The sequence below is a fragment of the Neolamprologus brichardi genome, chromosome 23 (assembly GCF_056152115.1).
Source record: "Neolamprologus brichardi isolate AB-2024 chromosome 23, ASM5615211v1, whole genome shotgun sequence".
NCBI lineage: Eukaryota > Metazoa > Chordata > Actinopteri > Cichliformes > Cichlidae > Neolamprologus > Neolamprologus brichardi.
The window spans coordinates 1,383,039-1,407,682 of NC_142125.1; the positions used below are offsets into that span (position 1 = coordinate 1,383,039).

General features: G+C 41.8%; 2 protein-coding genes across 6 annotated transcripts; both read left to right on the plus strand.

Annotated features, from left to right (window-relative positions):
* The first annotated feature begins 777 nt into the window (after positions 1-777).
* Positions 778-8,077, plus strand: rx1 (retinal homeobox gene 1). 2 transcript variants are annotated; one of them, XM_035913174.2, is made up of 4 exons: positions 778-1,092; positions 1,487-1,822; positions 5,234-5,487; positions 5,730-8,077. In XM_035913174.2, exons 2-4 carry the CDS (start codon positions 1,513-1,515, stop codon positions 6,231-6,233), a joined length of 1,068 nt encoding a protein of 355 aa, XP_035769067.2. In that variant the 5' UTR covers positions 778-1,092; positions 1,487-1,512; the 3' UTR covers positions 6,234-8,077. The 2 variants fall into 2 exon arrangements, with proteins under 2 accessions (XP_035769067.2, XP_006803333.2); XM_006803270.3 differs by lacking the exon at positions 778-1,092 and having other exon boundaries at positions 1,343-1,822.
* A 6,075-nt stretch (positions 8,078-14,152) lies between these two features.
* On the plus strand, positions 14,153-24,406 carry LOC102794940 (fizzy-related protein homolog). 4 transcript variants are annotated; one of them, XM_087836371.1, is made up of 15 exons: positions 14,159-14,234; positions 14,356-14,600; positions 16,281-16,381; positions 16,687-16,806; positions 18,328-18,391; positions 18,484-18,614; positions 18,720-18,802; positions 18,884-19,067; positions 19,141-19,206; positions 19,290-19,392; positions 20,452-20,636; positions 20,714-20,947; positions 23,429-23,533; positions 23,619-23,711; positions 23,794-24,406. In XM_087836371.1, exons 3-15 carry the CDS (start codon positions 16,322-16,324, stop codon positions 23,833-23,835), a joined length of 1,470 nt encoding a protein of 489 aa, XP_087692497.1. In that variant the 5' UTR covers positions 14,159-14,234; positions 14,356-14,600; positions 16,281-16,321; the 3' UTR covers positions 23,836-24,406. The 4 variants fall into 4 exon arrangements, with proteins under 4 accessions (XP_087692499.1, XP_087692497.1, XP_087692500.1 ...); XM_087836374.1 differs by having other exon boundaries at positions 18,487-18,614; XM_087836373.1 differs by lacking the exon at positions 14,356-14,600 and having other exon boundaries at positions 14,153-14,234.
* Positions 24,407-24,644: the final 238 nt, after the last annotated feature.

The following is a 24,644-nucleotide window of genomic DNA, read 5'->3' on the forward strand; positions in this document are numbered from 1 at the left end:
AAAATAAATAAATATACAAATTTTACCATTAATTTAAACCACACTCTAAAACATTAGCTCTCTTTCTAATCCTTTAAACAACCGACTGGCTTCCATTCATCTCTTTTACTGGGTGGTTCATGCAAACTTGCTTTTTATGCAAATAAAACAAAAACTGAAATGACAACAATAAAAGGAGAATTAAAGGTTTAAATATCGCAGGCTGTCGATAATAAAAGTTTATGTCTAATAACGGAATAAAAACAGTGCGTATAAACGAGAAAAATCAGAAATTAAGATGGTAAATAATTACATGCATCAAGCCTGATCTGTTTAAAATGATATATTTTGAGTACATCAGTGGTTACGTTGTTGCACTTTGCTTTTTAGTTTGTAGTTAATAAAACTAGTCGTAGCACAACTTCCCTGCAAATCAGACAGAGACACAGAACATACATGTGGTATTTTACATTTTTATTACACAAAATAAACCTGTTTTCTTTTTGTTGTTGTTCTATTGTGTGCTTTACAATTTCACCTTTTCCTTTCTTGCGGTATTTTCACACAAAGGGGTTCCGGCAGTGATTAGTGAAAACTTTGAGCGATTCTTTTGTCTTTAAAACAATAAATTTATGAAAGAAAGTCTCGTCCGGGCTTCATTAGCCGGGCCTTCCCCGTCGGGGGTAAATGAAAATGACATTTAAAACAGTTACTTAAGCAGAAAACAGCCGCCAATCACTCTTAAAGGGGAAGGATTGCAATTAACAGCCCTCTCCTAATCCCCTCGTTTCACCTCCTACGCCGCCTCAGCTTTGTCCGCCTCTCTCTCTCCGGCTCACTCCTCTCCCACTCTCCTCTCTGAGCTGGAGTGGATAGCGTCTGAACTCAGCTACTAAATGCTCTTTACCATCGGAGTGCATCTGTTTGGGGCTGTTTGTCACACAAAGAGAACATATTTAGAGAAATGCTAGGCAATCAACGCCAGCTGAGCGACTGCAGGCGGTGCACATAGCGGATCTGGGAAGAGTGAAGTTGGAGGGAGAGCTGCTGAGAGGAACAGGTGGAGCACTGGCATCAGGAACTTCAGTACTTCAGCATATTTACTTCCAAGAGGTAAGCACTGCCACGGTCTCATTTGCCTCGAATTATTTACTTCTTATGTAACAAACAGAATCATTTGCTGGAAATCCAACAACTTCATGACTTCTTTGTCAGGAAAAGTGCACGTTAGTCCAAAGATTCACCCAAAATGTTTGAAAATGTTAGCCTGAGTTTCCATAATATAAAGTCCAGCAGTAAAACGTTTTATAAGAAAGCCTCTTTGTGTATGAAGTTGACCCATAGTCACAATCTTATTAGAGGTTTGTTGGAGCACTCGGAGTCTACGGGGTCCTGACCCCTGGGCCTCCGAAGAAGATAATCAGGTTTAGATGGATAACAGTCATCCTAGGTGACCCAGTGATCTGCGTCTGCGTAGCCTCACCCAAACATCTTCCCTCGACCCCAGGCCCAGGTGATTGCCCAGACGCTCGAATGCATTTATCGCTGGATACCATGAGCATGGTGGACGACAGCTGCCTCTCGCCCAGCAATTTCCACGAACTGGGTAAAGGTGGGGGCGTTGCAGTGGGAGGCCGCGTCCACAGCATCGATGTCATCCTGGGTTTCAGCAAAGAACAGGACCCCTTGCTAAGTCCCGCCACGGCCCCCGGACCCCACAAAGTGAACATAGACAGCCTGGCGGAGACCGGGAAGCAGCTGGAGCCCTCGTCGCACCCGTCCTACAGCGGGCACCTTTCCTCTCTGAGAAGCAGCGGCGACACAGAGCAGCAGCAGTACCACGGTGAGTCCGGCTGTTGCTCTCCATCCTGGCAAAGCTGATTTTTGTAAGAGTAGCACCTTTTAAGACGATTTTGTTAAATTTTGTGAGCTCTTTAAGCAGTATGGATCAGCTGCTGCAGAGTTTGTTACTGAGGGTGAATCATCAAAGCTTCAAAGCATAGAGACGGTCAGAGATATTGATTATACAGCAGCAGCACTGCTGGACTGAAGTGATCTTTACTTTTTCTAACTTTAAGGATTTGAATGATGTAATGCAGAACAACGGTAGACTGAAGTTATTGATGCTGCTGGGCAAACATAATACGTTTTTATACTACCAGATAGCTGAACAGAATATTATCTGACCACAAACACAGTTCGAGCCTTTTATAGTCCAAACCTCGCTCAGGAACCAGAATAAACCAGTCAAGCTTCGTGATGTGACTGTTTTGTCGGCAGTTGTGGTAAAAAGCAGGAAACAGATCGAATGACATAAATAACAAGTGAAGCAAACATTTTAAAACACAATTAGATAAAAACAGCCACTTAAAGGACGTCACACAAACACCCGGAAGAGACTCGCAGGCCTTTAGAATCTGCTGTAAGAATCTAATAAACCAAAATCTGATTTTCAACTCTCACACACACAAAATATAGAAAATGAGTAACAGAAGCAGCTTCAAATCTGTGACGTTCAGTTATAATTACAGCTCGTATTATTTCAACAGCCTATTGTCAAAAGTCTGATCACTTTAAATGAGGTTATTCCACCTTTGCATGAAAACCTCTCACACACCGATTCAAAATCAGTGCATTAAACACCGTTGCCATGTAAAGCTGCATTAACTCCACCGTGTGGACTGAGATTGAGAGATAAATCACAGGACAAGATGGTGTAGGGGTTTATGTCCCCAAGACCAATCCCATCCCCTTGTGGAATTCCCCTAATCTTCTCTTCTGTGCAGATTAGATTGTACCGTAGTCCAATCGCTCTTTATTGTTATCGTTCGCTCCTAGAATCAAATTGAATCATGTTTAATCTGAAGCTATTTTCACACACAGGATCAGGCAGGTGGTTGGTGATTTTGTGGCAGGAACAAGAGAAAAAGTTGTTCCTGTGAAGCGGAGACGAAGCAGAAACACTGCTTTTAAGTGACTCAGATGCAGTTTGGTTTCAGTGCATTAACATCCATCAACACCAATGACATCACTCCATCCTGTGTGAAGTCAGCCCAGTTCCTCCTGACCGAGCAGCTTGTCTGTGTTCGGTGTCAGTCGGGCCACCCCCCTCTCCTCTCCGTGCTGAGATGTTCTGCTGGCTGATAAACAGTCGGGAGGCTTCAGACCAGTGGCTGTGATGGGCTGACAGGCCAAGAGCTGGTCACTGAACCAGGCCTGACCTCTGCCTTTGTCGGAGCCTGGTCTTTGTCATAGCTGCTTAATGAGAGGTGGATAAATGAACCCCAAAACCCTGCTTTGCTTTAGCCTCGGCTCCCGTTTCTCCAGCAGAAAGACCACAGTCGACCCCCTCCCTCATCTCCATCACCGCATCCCATTAACAGAAACAAGCTAGCATTCAGATTCGTACACAGTCTGCTGAAGCTCTGAAATGTCATTCAACATAAAAGTGTATTCCTGAACATGTTATGACCTGTAGCTTCAGTCCCTTATTTCACTTCCTGCCTTTAAACATGACTGTTTTGGTTTAGAGCTGCGCTGATGAGCGATGAGGACTCGTACCAATATCAGCTTTTAGGAAGTCAAAAAATTGGGACTATAAATCAATTCTTCACAAACATACGCAGCCGATAGCTCGAGCTGTTTTACCCAAACGTGAAGACTGCCTCACTTGTGATGCACTCTCTGCTGCTAACACAGCCGAGACTGTTGTAAACCTGAGCTGGTCGTGTGATGACGGCGTTTTTAAACGACCCCGAGATTTGGAATGACCTTTTCCTGCTCTTTAAAGTCTTGAACTGTCGTTATTAAATCAGAGAAGAAGTCGTCTCATTGAGATCGGGGTCTACCCCCCACATCTCTCAGCCTGAGAAACCTGAAAAATATCTGCAGTCAGAATACAGTTACATTTGTTACAGTTACATTTGTTACAGTTCCATCTGTTACAGTTACATTTATTACAGTTACATTTGTTACAGTTACATCTGTTACAGTTACATTTGTTACAGCTACATCTGTTACAGTTCCATCTGTTACAGTTACATTTATTACAGTTACATTTGTTACAGTTACATCTGTTACAGTTACATTTGTTACAGCTACATCTGTTACAGTTACATCTGTTACAGTTACATTTATTACAGTTACATTTGTTACAGCTACATCTGTTAAAGCAAAGAGCTGAATACTTCCTTAGAGGCTGATAGAGACCAAAACCAGAGCGAAAATATGGCGAATGTCAGCCATCACCTTTACACTTTTAGATAAACGCCTGTGCTGCTCTGTAGAGTAACTGCTGAATATAACAGAAATGCTTTAAAAGCTCATAAAAAAAACAAGATTTTTGCTCGTCTCACTATATGTTAGTTGGTGTAAGAGATGCTGATGATACTGATGTTTCTATGGTTTACCTTAATACAAAATTAGCCCTTAATTAAAATCAGCTTAACCCACTTTCTGTGATTTGCAACTTATCTAACATCCTGAATGAAATTAAGTCTTTGAGTCAGATCCAAGCTTGGCACTTATTAGCTCTTAACTCGAGTAGATTATTTTATTCCCGGACCATCATCTCTGTACTTTGTTTAGCTAAATCAGTTTGCTGGCTGGTCTGGATACACCTCCCTGTTTCCCCTGTGGCCTCTCCCATGTTTCTGTACACTGTCGATGAATATGCACGTTGATTCGATTAGAAATAGAGCTGAGGAAGAAGAATTGAGAGAGGAATCGTTTGACGGGGAGGGTTATGAGGAGGGACAGTGCCAGTGAAAGCTTTGTAGTGTCTGTAAACACCAGCTTGTCAGTAACCTGTGATCCTAAAGACGGACAGAACGTGGGACGTTTCCGTGCTTTGGCTCTCCTGCACGGGGGAAATAGATTCTTTCAGATCTGAGCTTAGCCAAAAATGGTAACAAACTAAGAGTGGCTGTTGAGCGTGGTGATAAAAACAGTGGTTTTCAAATTTCTTTTTAAAGACCTTTTAACTTTGAAGAAAAGGAAACACTGGAAAAAGCTTCCTAAATCCGATTAGGAATGTTTTGGAGCTTCATTGAGGTACAGGGAATTGCTTGCTTCACTGACCTACAGTGGCCTATTGTTGCAGGTGTCAAACTAATGTTTGCTCTACTGGAAAGTGGGAAACTGCATTCTCCATTTGTATTTCTCTCTAAACTGTAGTTCTCATTCACTTAGTCCAGTCAAAAAGCACGTGAAGGAAATAAAAACTCACAATATTTTTTCCCGGGCTCTTCCACAGACTCCGGCTTATTTGCAAACAAATGTGACCAGGAACTGAGCGAGCTGAGGAAGAGTATAGAGAGCGATGAAGGCAAGTCTCCGGACCCAAGCAAGGATGAGCAGCCCAAGAAGAAACACAGGCGCAACCGCACCACCTTCACCACCTACCAGCTGCACGAGCTGGAGCGTGCCTTTGAAAAGTCCCATTACCCAGACGTGTACAGCCGCGAGGAGCTCGCCATGAAGGTGAACCTCCCCGAAGTCAGAGTTCAGGTAACTGCATTAAAGGCATTTCAGAGATTGCTAAGAAGCACTTTTCTGTCGTGCTTTTGGTTTTTTTTTAGATATTCTCATTATTCTGGAATAAAATCTCACATTCACACTACGTGAAAGACTGCTTCATTTAAAAAACTCCCCCAGTGTTGTCGAGTATATTCGAGTATATTTCCGTACCCAGAATGAAAAACTCTGCACTCCATCATATTTACACTTATTTTTCTGTCATTTTCTTCCAGGTCTGGTTTCAGAACCGCAGAGCTAAATGGCGCCGGCAGGAAAAAATGGACGCCAGCACCATGAAGCTCCACGATTCACCCATGCTCTCTTTCAACCGTCCGGCACCGGTTCACACCAGCATGGGTCCAATGACCAACTCCCTCCCCTTGGAACCCTGGCTGACCTCTCCCCTGTCCAGTGCTACACCTGTGCACAGTATCCCAGGCTTCATGGGTCCAGCTCAAGGCCTCCAGCCCAGCTACCCAAGCCACCATTTCCTCAACTCCACCCCCCACGCTCCTCACGCTCCTCACAGTCCTCATCCACACCCTCACACTCATCCCCATCCGTCCATGGGTCAGGGGATGCAGAGCATGGCTCCTCCTCCTTATCAGTGTCCAGCACCATACCCTGAAAAGTACCCTTTGGAGGATGTGGACCAGCGCAGCTCCAGTATTGCTGCGCTGAGGATGAAAGCCAAGGAACACATCCAGTCTATGGACAAGACCTGGCAACCCATGTGACTAACGAGCTCGGCGGTCGACGTGAGCAATGCTGGAAGTGACACGTCACGTGCGACGCCACTAAGTGAAAGAAGCGGATTCTGAACTGTGAAAGCTGAAGACGTAAGAATTTTTGTTCGGGGGGGGAGACTTTATTTTCTTTTTTACTTCTTCCCCCTTTAAAAACAGCTGAAACCTTCAGCGGGTTAAAAGTTTCCGATATTTTTGCTCGTCCAATCTCTAGGTGTCTATCGTTGCCTTGGGTTCGATAAAAACAAATGTCTTCTTGGTGAAACAAACAGTTTATGACACCCAGAAGCATTTACGAGTCACAAACAGGCTCTGAACGCACGTTTCATGCTGCAGCTCTTCGGGCGCACCAACAGTGAAGACAGGCTATATCATTAAAAACTGCCAAAATGCGGGAATTCTTATTCATCACTTTTCATTTATCCAAATCGTTTGAGTCGAGCAAAATATCATTTTCTAATTTTTTTTACACCACATTTGTGTTTTTACTAATTAGTCCAGCTGTCGAATTTTCATGGGTCTGCAAATCCGAGTCTTAGAGGACTTTGTGAATGGACCTTTGGTCTCTGTTTAATGTGAAATCGAGGCATGAAGACACACTGCAGTGTCACTAATCTGTTTAGTTATAAAAGCCGTGTAGCTGGTTTTCGTTTTATGTCCACCTGTACTATGGTTTATGTTTCTACTTGCTACGCAGCTTAGATACGCGAGTCCATGTTTTAGATATCTTGGTGTGACTGGAAGAAGATGATCAGTGAGGAGATCTTCATCTGGTGGGAAAAGGGTCACCTCAACTGGGACCGGGAATATACCAAAAATATTTCTGCACGGATACGTTTTTTCTGACGTGTGCTTTAAAGAAGGGAGGAAGCAGAAGAAAGGCAGAGGAAGTAGACAAAAAAAACGCAGCGGAGTCGCCCTCTTTTTGCTTGAGTGACTGTTGGAGGAGAAAACCTGTTGGCAGCTCAGTGTTGGGCGGCTGCGTGTACGTGCAGGGCAGCAGAAAGAGCCCTGTGTGATGCGTCACCCCACATAGTTCGGTCTTTGTTCGACACAATTGATCCAAGTGTATCCTCTTTGTCCCGAACAGAAGGGGGAGAAACGGTCTCAGGCTGCACTAAATAGGCCCTTGTAACCATTTTGTTGTAGTTTTTTTTTTCTTTTTCAAACAAGAGGAAACATGGATTGTTACTGCTTTGGTCATTAGTGACACAATATTAGTCTTATGCCATCTGTTACAGGGTTAAGCCCCAATCATCTTAAAGTTGGAGCACAATATGCTTCACATGGACAGTAGAGGTAAATAAATAAGCATGTGCAGGTACCATCTCAAACAAATCTTTGGAGGTTGAAATTTATATCTTTTTTGACTTTTTAACAGAACAAGAGGGATAGAAAACTCTGTCATCTTAAAGTGCAATTTCAGAAACCCATTTTTTATGTTTCTATATCAAATGTGTTTTTTCTTTTGTTAAAAATAAAAAAGGAGACTCATTTCTGCCCAGATTGTTACAAAGTCACACTCCACTTTTTTCCCCTTATTTTTGGATACTTTTGAGTAAGTAATGTTACAGCCGCTGTTCATCATCTGTCTTCATGTAGTTTTACACGATGGTGACCTCACACAGCACAGGAAACCAGAATGATCTTATGTGTTAACAGGACATTTAGTTTGCAGCATAAACGTTTTGGGCCAAGAATAAGCCAAAGGTTAGATAACAGACAACATTGCACTAGTTTTAGTTATTTTTATTGTTGTCTGTGAAAATGTACAGAAGATTGTCTTACATGCCCTAGTTACGTCTGTCTTAGTGATATTGTTGTTTTATTTCTTTTGGATTTTGTCCGGATTGTTGATGTTCATATTCTGGAACAAATGGAGATCTACTGAAAATAAATATAGTTTGATAGAAATCGTATCTCTGCGTTCTCACTGCAGTGCTTTCATGTTGACCTATGCACTCATTCCCACAGTCACTGTGGGGGTTTTTAACCTCCCTAAGACTACTAGAGCAATCCAAGATTACTACAGTATAATCGTTGTCATCTGACATACATGAGCAGAGACATTTTTTTTTTTGCTGCAAACACTTGTGCGCCTTGTCTCTCTCTCTGTCATGGTTTTCTTTCTTTTGCCCCTCTCAATCCGCTCTGCTTTTCCATGGGTTTGTGGCAGGATGCCAGCCTGTTAGGAAGATGAGACTCCAATCAATCAGGACTTCCCAGGGGGGCCTCTGACCACAGGGCTCGGCTCCCTAATTGCCCCCAGGCAGGCAGGCAGGCAGGCAGGCTGCAAGGTTCAGCCGCTGCAACACATGTTCACAGAGGGCCGGTGCCGCCGTGCTCGCTGGGCTCCTCAGCATGTGAGACACTGTCCTGGACAGATGGAGGGCTGAGCAGACCGTACCTCAAGCACCATATGGATGAGCCAGTGGATGAAACATGGACGTTTTTGCAGGATCTTTTTAAATTCTTAACATCAAAATAGATGTGTTGCAATTAGATCCAAGTTACAGAGCTCAGCAAGATATCCTGATTATAAAAATAAGTTGCATACATTTTTTTCTGTGCACAGATACAACATTTTAATATGCATATTTATATCATGATATTTCATCCCAGCATATTCTCCTTATAAGAAAAAAAATGCACTTTACATAAAAGGGAAAATTTGTGCAGAACAAAGTTTGTATTGAAAAGTCAGGAAGTACTTTTTCTTTAAAGGATTATCCAAGAAAAGTAATACAGGACCTCAAACTGTGGAAATGGCTTTTAGCTTTTATAGAATATAACAAGTGCACAGGTAAGACTTTCACTATTTACACACTTTTTACTTTACTGTTAGGGTCTCATATGTGAATAATTAAGCAAACAACACATCCTGAATGAAAAAGGGAAAAAAAAAGTCAAGCTTTTGCCAAAAGGATGAAAGAGGCCGAGAATGTGAAGAAGCCAGATTAAGTTGGAGAAAAGTGTGGGTGTGAGAGACATGCAGAGAGAGGGAGAGTGGAGAGGGGGAGACAGGGGGTGGGGTGGGTGCTCATCAGAGTTAATGATGTAGAAAATCCCCCAATTAGAGCGTTTTCCTGTGTTGCAGGATGAGTTCAGAGTGGGGTCCTCTGACAGACCAGGGATTAGTACCCGGGCCGGGCGAGGCCGAGCTGGGCCTGAGCGGACACTAACTAACTGCTGGACTGCTGGCACTGCTCAGCTGGGGCCGGGTCGGGGCTACAGTCACAGCCGGGGGCTGGGGTAGGCATGCGTTGAGCCACAGTGAGTGGCACAAAGGAAAGCATGGGAAAAGGTTCTGACAGAGGGTCGTTTTCCTGTCCCAACGCTACTAACATTTACTCAACCACTACTTCTGGTCTTATTTGATAAAAATATTAACTTTTTAAAAATATATCACAGCATTACATACAAGAATGTGCTCACCCAAAACATTATCCAATATAATCTGGACATGTGATTAATACGGAAAAATCAGTCTTGTCCACATATTGCTCGATGTCGGACAATAAATCACCAAATGTGGCGTTGCATTAAGAAGCAGGAACACAACCTTTAATTCCCCCTGATACCTGGAACAATAAATCCTTCTGGATCATTACACAACAAGGAAGCTGGTTAAACATAAACAATGACATCTTTTGTCATAGTTACCTAAAAGCAAGAGATGTAAAATGCAAATGTCACAAACCCATCAGGGACAACTGCACTTTACCCAAGGATGCTTTGGCATGGAGGAGTCAAGGATGGCTCCACCAACCTGAGCCACACCCACCCGGTGTGTGTCGCACTGAGACCCCAAAGAGGGGGCAGCTGTTAATATCAGCTACCAAAAAGATTTAAGGGATGTTTGAAGACGTCTTGAGGCACGAGTGGTGCAAAAAAAGGTGGCATTTATTAATAATAAAATAAATAAATACAAAGCAAATGAAGTCTCTGCTTTGTGCTAACAAAGGCTTTACCATATGTATAACCTGCACCTCTGCATACTGAGAGAATGTGAAGTAAAGCCTCCTACTGTCCTCTTCTGTGCCCCAGTTGACGTCTCGGGACCTAATCATGCAAACCTCTGATTACCACTGATTACCAGGAACCAGAGATGGGCAGTAATGCGTTTACTTTTTTCAAGTAACGAGTAAAGTAAGGGATTACTATTGCAAAAACTGTAATTAGATTACCGTTACTTTCCCGTAGGAACGCTGCGTTACTAAAACCGTGATTTTTTGCGAGAATGTCTCATGACAGTGACGTAAGCGAGTGCGACGTTCGTGACAACAGCTGTGTGCAGATCAACAATGGATCATATATCGAGTGCAGAGAGAGTATGAGCGTGCAGCGTTTAAAGCGTGGAAGTACTGACCTTACTTTGAGTTTGATTCCATAAAAAGTGACAAAAACATTAGTGTCCGTTGTGCGTGGGAAGAAAACTTCTTTTTACAGCGAAAAAACCCCTAAACTTCCAAACAAGCACCGAGTAGCAACGACGTAATGGGAAACTCACAGAGAAACTCGCGGATTCTTCCACTGACCGCTGCACACCTGCACCAGGGTAACCCTCCGCCTACCCCACTCCTGCTTTACAGGTGAAAATAGAGCAACAGGACCGCTAGTCTTTGACTTTATTTATTTTCTGCTGTGTTTTACTTGCATCTATTTGAAAGACTGAGTGTAAACACAAAAATATTTTATTTTATGTGCTGGAATGTGCAGAAAATAGGTTTAAATGTTAAACTAATTTCTTCCAGTCAGAGAATGTTGCAGATAATTAAATGTTTGCTTGATGCATAAAGTTAAAAGATTAAAACTAATAAAACAAGTTTTAAAAAGAGACTTTTCCATTTGATTACATTTTGTATGATGATTATGCAGAAAAAGTAGAATTGGGCTGAAAGATCTATCACTTTATCACCTATTCAGGTTGTAAATCGTGTTTTTAAAAAGTAACTAAGTATTTAATTACTTTTGAAAATAAGTAATCAGTAAAGTAACGGGATTACTTTTTGGGGGAAGTAATCAGTAATTAGTTACTGATTACTTTTTTCAAGTAACTTGACCAACACTGCCAGGAACACAGGTGACACAGTAGGAAGTCAATTAAATGACTGAAGCTTTTGATCACGTCAGCTACCAAAATACACCAAAAAACCTCTTTTTGATAATATGTCCGTCATGTCCAGACTCCCTGATTCTAAAAGAACCAGGAACCAGAAACATCCCGACGTGATCAGTAGTGTAACAACAAAAAATTCATAAAGTTCTTTCAGTTGTGTTTTCTTGTGCAGTACAGCGGTGAAAGTCAAAGAATTCAACTTGTAGACACATTTCCAAACAGAAAGACGAGGAACTTTGAGGCATCTCTAACGCCCCTCTAATACACAGCAACTGTGTTCATTAGGAACAACTGAATCCCTGATGACTAATTGATTAATTGTGCAGTCTATTATTTTGCTCCTGCACCCGAGTAGATCTGAAAGCGCCACGGTTGGAGTTAACAGTCTTATTGGAAAGACGCGTTCCTTGCAAAGGATAATAAGGGAAAAAAGCGGAATTAATTGGGTTTGATTAAGGGAGCTTTTCAATGGGACACAGCTTTTTCGCATGACATAATTAGAGGTCAGCTAACGGGGGGAGGGAGGAAAAGGGGTGGGGGATTTAGTTGTTGGCGCCAGTGCTGTGTGGGTGTGTCTGAGGGGGACAAATAGATCGAGAGAGAGAGTGTGTGTGTGTGTGTGTGTGGGGTGATGCTTCGTTCACACTTGCAGGACTACGTTGTGTGTCTGATGTGGTGAATTTCTTTAGGCCCACTCACCAGAAAACACAGAGTGAAGTTCACGGGGGGGGGGGGGGAGAGCCCTCTCTGCGCTCAGTGTGTGATTATCATCACTACAATTGGCAGCATTAAAGGCCCAGCGCTCAGGCTTTTGTTACTGCTGCATGGTCATTAGCTGTGCATTTCAAAGGCCACTTTATGGAGGGAGGCGGTGGCAGAAAAGTACTTTCAGCAGTCTGTTTGGATGAGCATGCAACATTCAAACACACACACACTCACTTTATGACTCTATAATCCTGTTACAATATCATCTAGAGCAGGACAGTGGGACACGCAAGCTGTCGGGTCTAAAAATACACCCAGACTCTCTTAAAACAAGACCGGGCTTCAGATTTGATTAGATGATCAAATATTTCATGGTGAGTCACTCCATCTGCATTTTCTTTCTCAGAAGAGCTGCGATCTCACTTTGTTTCAGCAGAGTTTGTAGCAGACAACGAGCCCCAAATAGAAAGTGAAGACACAATACCACCTTATATTAAGCATCCAATTTACTGACTGTTGTTCAGTAAGATGTTACACTACAGGTTTGTGCTGGTAAATGAAGGCAGGGAGGATATTTCTTCTTAACATGATGTTAGATCATCATAGCTGAAGCTTTTATTTCTACAGCTGAATTTCCCAGCGCAGGACCAGCAGAGTACTCGTACCTGATTTCTCACTGAACCCTGTCTTTCTTCTTTCAGCTGCTCCCTTTAGGGATCACCACAGCACATCATCTGCCTCCAGCTCACTCGATCCCTGGTATTCTCTTCTGTCACACCAACCCTCTGCATGTCCACCTTTGCTGCATCCATGGATCTTCTCTGTCGTCTTCTTCTTTTCCTCCTTATTCATCGTTCTTTGTCCAATAAAGCCAATATCCCTCCTCTAAACAGTAGATCTTCAGAAGCTGAAACCACTGTCTTTACTGAAGTTTGTGATCGGCTTTCATTAAAAATGCATAAAATACTTTCATTTGCTTACTGTGATATGTGGATACAAAAAAAATCCAGAGGCTGTGAACTTCTATTAACTTCTTTGTGGTGGTCGTGATCGACTACAACTGGTAGTTTTTTGTTGCCTGCATGAGAAGGATCTGCTTGAGAGCACTCAGTAGATTCACCGATACTCAGAACAATGTGAAAATCCAAAAAACTCCGTCAATATCTATAAAGAAGAAATGTACATTTACACAAGGTGGAAAAAAATCTCTGGAGACGTCTCCAAACAACTGCAGATTCCAAGAATTACAAATTCAAACAGTGTGGCTACAATGTAGCTGCCATCACCAGTGTGTGAATGTGTGTGTGAATGGTGGATGACTGGATGTGTAAAAGCGCTTTGGGGTCCTTAGGGACTAGTAAAAGCGCTATACAAATACAGGCCATTTACCATTTACCGTGCCCTGGGTGGGACCGCTACACTGCAAAAAGTGGATGGAATAATGAAGAGGAGGAATCTTCACCTCCAGTCCACATCCAGACAGTTGAAACTGGGACACAAGTGGGTATTTAAACACAGCAGTGATCTAAAGCACACATCAAAACTGGTTGTAGGTTGACATTAACATCTGGAATGGCCTTCTCAAGGACCCGACCTCAACACTACTGAAAGTGGACTACGCTTGGTCCATACAGGAAGAGTGGTCAAACGTCCAGCCAGGATTATGCCAGAAGTTATTAAGTTATTAAATGCTGTTATTTTTGCTGTGCAACGTATGTTTTTAGTTTTATTTTCCCAGTATTCTGTGCAAGTTTTCTTCTTTTCTTTTTTAAATAATGTATATAAATTTCTCTTATATTCTTAAGTGTACATAGATTTTTTTTTCATACCCTAGATTTAGATTTATTTGTTATTTATATGGTACAATCAATGGTGAATAAAAGCACCAAAATGATATTCTGATGTGCACTAACTGGTGTATGTGCTGAATGACAATAAAGTGGTTATTTATTCTGTTCTTCTAAAGATGTATGCCGTGAGCATCTATCTAGCTATGGCTCTAGTGCTCCCTCTATGCTTGAAACGTGGGTATTACAGGTAACTGAAACAATGGCAGGAGGTATTCGCTTTTAATGTTTTTATTTAAGTTTGAGCTGCTGCATCAGAAGTTCCCAGCACGACTCATGTTGATGTTAAACTGCTTCCTCTTTAATATTTTGGACCATTTGGTGAGACTAATTTATGACATCACTTTAACTGTAGCACAGATATTGGGATAAATATAACATCCTAACCGTGTCAGTCTTTATCCACGATCAGTGCTTTTAAAACACTTCTTTTTCCCGGTAGTTGGCTCCAGCATCCCACCTTACAGCATCCTGCTTGCAGCAATAAATATGGACACTTCCGTGTTATGATGTACGTCACCGGAGTGACACAAAACTCCCACAATGCAATGTCACGTAGACCTCAGCTAAACAACAAGCCGCACCTGAGCCTGAATGGTTTTAAATAGCCGGTCCGGATCGTCTGCTCGCCGGGCTGTCCCCGCTGTTTCTGTCCGGAGGTGGTCTGCCGGAGCTGGCTCGTTTTAGGTATGCTGTCCCGACAAATATGAGCGGATAGCCCTTAGCTAAGTAAGCTAACGGTAGTTATCATCGCCTGCTTCTAATTTAGCACAAATAAGCGTCTTTGAAGACATTTAGCTACAAATGAATCTCTAAAGCTTGTTAGATTTTCGTAACCGGTTAATAATGAGTTGTGCTGTTACCCTGAGGTAATTAGTGCTTTTCAAACCAGCACTGATTTGGTGTAGTTGGGGCTAAATGTTCTGGTTATTTAAAGTTGAGTAATCGATTTGTTTTGCAGTGCACAGTTAGCAGGTGAGCACTAAAACTGCTGCTTTTAGATAGCCTGCTACAACATCAACATGGTGATTTAACAACATTTTAAAATAATAACTTCTTGCTTTTATAATTTTAAAACTTAAATCAGAAAAACAGCCAGTCTTTACTCTAATTTTCTGACTGCGTCCACCTAAAATGTGCCCACAAAAACAAAACAAAGCAACAAAAGAAAAAGTGGGCACAATATAATTCTCAAGCCATCATGGTCCTCCTGCTCGACTATCCCAGATTGACCTAAAAGTTTTATGCTCCAAATTGTATTAATATACACAGATTTATGTGAAGTTTAAAGCTTTTATAAGATGCTTTTCTAGATAATTTTATTAGAAAAATGGGATTTCCAGCAGGTTTGTTCACACTTTGAAATCTGAGGCAATGTTTGAACTTGGACAGCTCAAGAAGTATTAAAGATAAAAGTCTGATGTATCCTTTGGGCTTTCTTACCATAAAAATGAACCACTAGTTAGGAACGGGTACTTTAAAACAGCGGTCCCCAACCCCCGGGCCTCGGACCGGTACCGGTCCTGAGTCATTTGGTACCGGCTGCGAGAGTTGAGGCTCAGGTGTGAAATGTATAGTTTTTATCGGTTTTCAGTGTTATTTTGTTATCGTTTTTATCGTTTACTCGGTTTTCCTTGGTCTTTTCACGCGTGTTATGAATAAATTTTCTTTTTTTCGGTACTGGTACTAGTTTTATTTTGGTGTATTTATTTGCGACACCTTAAAAGCCGGTCCATGAAAATATTGTCGGGCATAAACCGGTCCGTGGCGCAAAAAAGGTTGGAGACCGCTGCTTTAAAAGTGTCAAAGCGGTCCTGTGAAGTCCCGTGTTTGTGCACAAACTAATACATTCATGTTGCAAAAGAGTGATCATTTCCAAACAGTATAAAGTCATACTTCACAGTAATGCAAAATAAAACATGTAAAACACTTTAAACTTGAAATTCTTCATCAAAATCTCCATATTTTTACTCAACTGTGATGCTGGTTGAGTAAATATGACAAAAGCAAAAATGTCAGCACATAGTGTGATACAAATAAAACGCCATCCTAAAGTTTTCAGATGGTACTCTGTAGGACTGCCTGTTTTTTGTTCAACTTTAGATTTTTTTGATGTGTTGGTTCCAAATTACATATCTTGATTTATTTTTATGATGGGGGTGGACTATTGTAAAATCTAAATATCTTAAAACACAAAAATTTCACAGCGTTCATTTTATATATCCAAAACTTGGTCCATAAAAACTTTTAGGCAACGATTGTGGTTGCAAAGAAAGTGTTATCACAATGGGATGATTTTTACATTGTTGCCCCAATCTCGATTAAACTGCTTGTTTATTTATTAACTGCCTTGTTTGTATTGCACAGCTGTGTCCTCCCACTCTGCGGTTGAGGGTTCAGGGTCCAGGATGGATCCCGACTATGAACATCGCCTCCTACGCCAAATTAACATTGAGAATGACATCTTTGTGAGTCGTTCGCTTAGTTTCTCCTCTTCCTAGTTTTCATCCTTAATAATATGAGAAAGTGTCAGTTTTTTTCCATCCCTTCATCTGATTTGAAATTTGCTTTATTAATTTATTCCTTGTAGAGAATTATTCTTTTATCTACTCAGATATTGTAACCACATTGGCTGCAGTATGGAAACTTAATAAAGATGTGCATCAGTGCTGAATGTGTGACATTATTAAGTTAGATCTTAGATGACGTAATCACTAACCAAACCTCTGTGTTCATAAACTAACATACTTAATGATAAATGTTTGTGTTGCAGAAACTGCAGAACAGTCGGACACCCGCCGGCTCACCACTGTCCTCGCCCACTAAGCTTGGAGACCGATTCATACCTACCAGAGCGGGAGCAAACTGGGATATCAACTTTCACAGGATCAACGTGAGACTGTGTTTTAAGTTTTTGGGTTTTTGTAAGAGAGCTGTGTGGACACACTCAGTGGTTCATGTTTTAATTTTGACGTTGTGGAAAAACACTTTTTTTTTTGTTGTTGTTGTTTTGTCACTTTAAGTTTTTCAAAAACTCTTGAAAGAACATCAAAGAGCACTTCTGTGTTTTACGGCTGCCACAAACGATTATTTTGATAGTCGACTAGTCACCGATTATTTTTGCGATTAATCGACTAATCAGATCATCATCCATTGGACGTAAAACTTACAGCTTATTGCACCAGCAGCATCTGCTCTTATATAACTATCATTAGCTTACAGCTTGAAGTGTTTAAGGTATGTGCTAACTAAAAATAAAGACAAGATGATAGTTTATTAAATTTTAATGAAATTTGCAGATTGTTTTGGTGAAGTTTAATAAACTCCTTGCTATCTAAAATATAACAGGACACCGGAGTAAATTCTCGAGCATCTCACACTTCTGATAATCAGCTGTCTGCTTGACGTTTATTCAGCTGTGTAAAAACTATAACTTTAATCTCAGCCAAACCGATTTACTCAGGAACAAATAAAATACTAAAAAAAAAAGCCAAACAATAACATTTTTAAGTTATCTAAGTGACTTATATATCATGTTTAACCTGAGTAGCGAAAGACGGCGGTGGGTTTGAAAACAATTAGCCGCGAGTCCGGTGTTCTCACGGCTCTAGTGAGCCTAGCCCCCGGCTAGCTATCGAGCTAGTGGCTAACAGACGTCTCCGAAAACGTCGGAGCGCTTTTGAAAATATGTGGTGTCTTGATAAACTGAGCAGATATTTGAGGTTTACACAGCTACATTCTCGCCTGAAAACATGTTAAACGTTTATTTTGTGACCCAGAAAGAATAATAAGAGTAATATTAAAACTAACTAGCTGCCGCCATTGTTGGAAACTGAACTGGGCTGCGCTATGAATTCTGGGACATAGCTTCTTCTTCTTCGGGGTTTAACGGCAGCTGGCATCCTTGTACATGCAGTGCTGCCATCTTCTGTTTCAGTCCGTTATTACACTCTTAAATCCTACTACTTATTCCTGCGTCTTTTGGGATCTTACAAAGCTTCAAACGACGCGTCGACTATTAAATCAGTCGTTGACGATTTTGATAGTCGACGTAATCGTGACTAGTCGACTAATCGTGGCAGCCCTACTGTGTTTTATTTAAGCAGCGAAAATAGCCGACAGTAGGAAAAGTGTCTCAGTGTCCACAGCTGGTGAGGTCGCTCCTCTCTGGGCTTTGACAGCAACTTCATGAATTAGTGGAAATTAAATAGTCGTGTAAGTCGGCTGGTTCGGGTTATGGAGGGAAAACTCTCCTGTTTCACATTTTCTAAAGTTGTGATGTTTGTTTTCCAAATGTTTAAAATGGTAAAAATGAAGACGAACCCTTGAATGATGATTGCTCGGTTTGTTGTATGAAATAATTTACAGTGTAAATGTTATAAATTGATCAATAACCTTCATGATTTATGTGCAGGAAAATGAGAAGTCCCCGACTGTGAACAAAAAAACAAAGGATGCCTCGTCTGACAATATCAAAGGTGAATATGTTTTGAAATTGTCTAAGTTTTGCTGTTTCCTTGTTATTCTTTTATACCTGCACATGAATCAAATGTCACTGCTGTCGCTGTAGCAGACGGGCTGGCCTACTCTGCTTTGCTGAAGAATGAGCTGCTGGGAGCAGGAATAGAAAAGATCCAGGATCCCCAGACGGAGGACAGACGTCTGCAATCGTCCCCGCCCGAGAAGAGGAGTCTCTTCTCTGTACGGAAGTCTCAGATTCTCTCGGTCATCTTGCACTGTTAGCGCACCATGTTCGTGCTCTGATCAGACCTCTGTTTGCTCTAATGATGCACGTTTGCTTTTCAGTACTCGCTCAACACCAAAAGCTTGTCATCAGAAGACGGCACCAACATCTCTCCCTACTCGTTATCACCCGTCAGCAATAAAAGGTAAGAGCGCTGTTTGAGCTCTAAAGTTTGAGATCATCCCTGCACTTTGGAGTCACGTTATACCTGAACTTCCTGTTGCAGTCAGAAGTTGTTGCGTTCACCAAGGAAGCCGACTCGCAAGATCTCCAAGATTCCCTTTAAAGTCCTGGACGCTCCAGAGCTGCAGGATGACTTTTATCTCAACCTGGTGGACTGGTCGGCTCTCAATATGCTCAGTGTGGGGCTGGGCACGTGTGTTTACCTGTGGAGCGCATGCACCAGCCAGGTACCGATACTGGAGTGTAAATTTCTGTTTGTTGTTGCTGTGCAACAGTGACTCACTAGCTAAGTGTCCTCAGGTGACCAGACTGTGCGATTTGTCAGTAGAGGGCGACTCTGTCACATCGGTCGGATGGTCTGAAAGGGTGAGTACACGGAGCAGACTGCTGTCAACGAAACCTGTTAGTTGTTTTTTGTTATTAAGAAGATGCTTTGCACTTTGTTTTAGGGGAACCTTGTAGCCGTGGGAACTCACAAAGGCTATGTTCAGATCTGGGATGCTGCTGCTGGCAAAAAGCTTTTTGCCTTGGAGGGCCACACAGCCAGAGTCGGTGAGTTAGTGTGATTGTGGCTTCAGAAATGATCCTAAAGGAATACTTGAAATATCAGCCAGGATAAAGTTGAGACATCCTGGAGGTCATTAACCCTTTAAAGCCGGTCAGAGCAGCACGCTCCGTTTTGCGTAACTATTTTTAAATCCCGGTAGCTCTGCAACCACGTGAGCTAGTGCAATAATGTTTTTTGCATATGAAACCTGAGGAGTTGTACTTACATCTTCTGCCATCAGCTTGTCCTCGGTCACAGTTTCCTTCCACATATAGTTTTGCAAAAACTGCATAAAAAGCACTTGCAGCAACAAAAACATAATATTCCAGAAACACGCTTTGCTGATCCGATCACCTGTTCATAACACTTCCTACGTTGGAATAGACGTCAGCGAACTATCGCATGTCCGCCATGACCTGCCCGAAACCGGAAGTGACATCATTTTGCGGAAATGTAGTTTTTTACCATCAGGGCCTCATGAGCCTATACTGGTGTTTTTAAAAGTTATGTTTGACTTTATGACTTTCTGTGTGGTTTCTGGGATGCTTAGGACTCATATTGCACTGCTGGAAATAGTTTATTTTGATGCATATGCTGCTTTTTTGCAAATTTGCATCATAATATTTATTTTCGTTTTTCCTGCAGTGTATAAAAATTGGTGTATTTCAAAAATAAAACTATGAAGACACTCAAAATAAATTTCCTGTGGTGGGAAACTATTTTGTGCAACTTTTTTGTATTTACAGTTTTGAGGGATAAGCCTCTTAAATTTCTCTAACTAGAAATATATGTTAAAAAAACAAAAACGATTTTACATTTTTTTGTAGTTTATTGCACTTTTTTGCAATTTATGTAATTACTATGCACTTAATGCAGACATATTATTAAACTTTAGGCTGTAACGGTTGTATTGATGTATAGCAACTTGAAATGCTCCCAAAAATGGCTCCACAGCATGTAAACATATAATATAAGCTCTGGCGGACTTGGTTCTATGGTAGGTCTTAAAGGGTTAAAGCGGAGCAGCTAAGACTGTGTCTAAGTTAAAGTTACTCTGATTACAGGAGCTCTGGCTTGGAACGCCGACCAGTTGTCTTCGGGAAGCCGAGATCGTATGATCCTCCAGCGAGACGCGCGGACGCCTCCGCTGCAGTCAGAGAGGCGCCTGCAGGGACACAGACAGGAAGTGTGCGGTTTGAAGTGGAGCACTGACCACCAGCTGCTCGCCTCTGGCGGCAATGACAACAAGGTAGATTTTAATCAACCACAAAGACTGTATGGATTTGCTTTGCTCACTGATGATGAGTGTTCGATTTGTGGTCTTAGCTGTTGGTGTGGAACCACTCGTCGCTCAGTCCCGTGCAGACGTACACCGATCACCTGGCTGCAGTTAAAGCCATCGCCTGGTCCCCCCATCAGCACGGCCTGCTGGCCTCGGGCGGCGGCACCGCCGACCGCTGCATTAGATTTTGGAATACCCTGACATCACAGCCGCTGCAGTGCATGGACACCGGCTCTCAGGTCTGCAACCTGGCCTGGTCCAAACATGCTAATGAGCTGGTAAGAGACCCCACATGCACAGTGGATTTGCTGTCTGTGAATTTATTACCATTTGTAGTTGTAAAGACACTGATTAAAAATGTAGGTCAGCAGCGATACGTTAAGAGTAGGGATGGGTATCGTTTAGGTTTTATCCGATACCGGTGCCAAACCGGTACTTTTGAAACGGTGCCGGTGCTTAAACGGTGCTCAAACCGGTGCTTAAAGAATGGAGAACACAAAATTGGTCCAAAAACCTCTCATGTTCAGCTGTTTTTTTGTAAAAAGATAACAATGTTAGCCTTTTCTGCAGCTATGGGGCATATATGGTATCACTCTTGGCTGGAAGCAGCTTAAACAATGGAAAAAACACAAACTTTGTCCAAAAACCTCTCATGTTTAGCTGTTTTCCACTTTTTCTTTGGTCATTTTAGCCTTTTTGTCCAGGGTGAAGGGAGTATCTGCCATCAAACAAGAAGACAGCCGCATGTAGCTATGATGGTGTTTGCTAGTTCACCTTACATGCATTAATGTAATAACGTGGTTAGCCTACTCAACTTAATTACACACGAACAACATTAAGCGATTCACGCAGAGAAGAACGGCTGCTGCTGCATCATCATCCTCATCATTTCTGCTACACTGGCAGGGCTAGGGGCCAGGACTCTCCTCTTCGGGTTTTTGGGGGATGTTGCTAACTCCGGGTCGATAACAGGCACCACACCCGCAGTAGATGTGCTCGGTGTGAGGTCTCGCAGCAAGCTATCAAATATGGCGCATTTCTCGGCTTTTAAAAAAAAACGCTATGCGTCGCCAGGTGTTTCATCAGATTTGAGGTGTTACCTCCTTTGACAGTATCACAGTATCAGCTTAAAGCACTTGTTGCAGCTGCTGAGTTTGCATCTTTTGCTGTGAAGTACAGCCAGACTTTGACCGCTTCATCTTGGACATTTTTAATCTGTAGCTCTGCTCTAAAAGAACTTACGTACCTGGACCCGCCTACTATCCTCGGAAACGTAAAATGATTGGCTAGAATCTAAAGTGTGTGACATCTCAGGGGGGAAAAAAAGCACCGAAATGTGCGCTGCTTTACGGTCTGGTTACTACAGTTTATGTATGGCACCGGATACCGGTACCCGTCTCTAGTTAAGAGCATTTTTTGAAGTCGATTGGATACATGTCCAGAGCTGTTCTGATTGGCCAGCTCCAGCGGCTTCTGCATGGATCGACCTCAGCTCTATAATCATGAGTGAGGGAGATTAAAACTCAAAACTCTGTTTCATTGCATGTAAAATTAGCGTAAAATTACTGATTTGCTGTTGCTGGACCCAAAACTGGCAAGTAGGTGAGTTACTGTCACATAAGGTAACTGTCATGTTTGATTTAATGTGAACTTTAAATACACAGATAAAGAGATGAATCGTTTGGTATTAGTGATGAGCAGGAGGACAGATTCTGTCAGGCAGGAGTCTCGTACTTTATTCTTCATCAGTCATGCTCCTTATTAAGGACGTGATTTTCCCCCCCCCAAACCCACTCAATCACTGACTCTTCAGATATCTTCTGGGGGGAAGATGGATGGAGCATGCTAATCATCTTTCAGCCCTTTTAATGACATTTTGAATTTGTGATCCGAGCTTGACACAAAGGTTATCCGTTATGGGTTCAACAGTTACGCCATAAAACGGTAACATAATGGTTCGGACATGTGCAGAGGGAAGGATAGTGGAAGACTACAGAGAAGGTTGGTGGATGCAGTGAAGGAGGAAATGCAGAGGGTTGGTGCGACAGAGGATGCTGGGGATGGGCTGAGATGATCTGCTGTAGCGACCCCGAAAGAAAGACGAGGTTTTCAAAGATTAATTCAGCTATATCGCCTTTACATACTGTGGTGGCCAAACCCATGACTGCACTCTAAAAGTCGGTAGCTCTGGTGTACAATAACACACTTCAGTTTGCAGTAAGTTTATTGTTTGGATACATTTGTTTGTAAGTGCGCACATTTAGTTTGCTTTTGTATTTACACCAATTTATTTCTGATTCTTGGTTTAATCTTTGTCTGGCCTCTCTCACCGATCGTGGCAGATAAGAAACAGGTAAAGGAAACAAAAGGTGGCGTTTAAAGCAGTGAAACGCGTAGAGGGGATGATTGGACCGCACCACCACTTCCTGCTGAAGGGGGAGAAAGTGTGTTTTCTTTAGTTAAATGTTTGAGTTTAGCGTTTAGTTTTGATTTTCTTCTTTGGTGTTTAGTTTATTATTAAACTGGACTGTGCTGCATCGTTTTGTGGTTTGTTTACTTACTCCTGTTGTGTCATAGTGGTCATTTCCTGTTTAGGTCACTCATGTTTGCTGAGGTCACAGTTCACTGTTTCTTTGACTTCTTTCATGAGCTCAACATTTACTGTTTGTAAATAAATGAAAACCCATTTTCGGATCATTCCTGTGACTCCTGCTTTTTCAGCTCGGTCCATCACACATACACAAACTTTTCTTTTTCAGGTGAGCACCCACGGATACTCTCAGAATCAAATCTTGGTGTGGAAATATCCAGCTCTCACTCAGGTGGCCAAGCTGACAGGACACTCCTACCGAGTGCTCTACCTGGTCAGTCTGGGGTTTTTTTCTCCACTGATAATATAAATAAAAACATTATTGAGATAAAATCCGAATGACTTGTTGTACTCTTTAGGCCATGTCTCCAGACGGCGAGGCGATTGTGACGGGAGCTGGAGACGAGACGTTACGCTTCTGGAACGTTTTCAATAAAACGCGCTCGACAAAGGTGAGAAGGCATCGACAACAAACCCCGCCCATTTTAACACCTGCTGAAAACATTAACCAAGTTTCTTCATTTTTTGTTTCAGGAATCTGTATCAGTTTTAAATCTCTTCAAGAGGATACGGTGACTTTAAGCACCTTTTTTAAAGAAATAAAATCCTGCCATCATCGGCGGATAGCTCAGCCGCCTGGTGCTAAAGACATGAAGTACAATCAGAGGCTTATTGTGAGTTTTCTTTTCACAAAGGGAATGACAGCAACACTTAGTTTTATTTTTTAAAATTGTGTGAAAAATTCTTTTGCACCTGCTGTGAGTTTATTATTTTTATTATATGCTTAAAAATGTAAAAGTGGGTGTTTTTTTTTCTTTTTTGTCAGTATACAAAACTAGAAATCACAAGCCTTAAGAATATTGATATCATCTGAAATGTGTTTTGTTTACCTCAGATTTAATTTATTTAACACACTTATTATACAACAGACATTCAGAGACTTATTTTTACACCATTGTTCACAGGATGGAGGTTTGGAGTGATTTAATGACATATTATACTATGAATAAAAAAACAAGCACCATGATTATTGTGACCTTTGGACTGTGGTTGAGAGGTGACTGAGTACAAAAAGTCTAATGCTGTGCATTTAGACGTCTACTGAATTGCTGATTATTTGCAGTAAAACAAATAAAAGATACTCAGGAGCCACTTTCTGACTTTGTGTATATTTATTTATTACAGCGTGGATGGAAAACCTGCCCGTACATTCAGAATTGTTATAATTTATTTGCAGCATAAATTAAACGAGCTATTGGAAACATTCCTCAGAGATTCTGGTAAACTTGTTGCAGTGTTTAAGAAAAAACAACCAAACAGTTTTAGATCATTCGAGTTTTGTGATGTGGCGCGTTATCCTCCCCAGAAGCAACCATCAGAACATG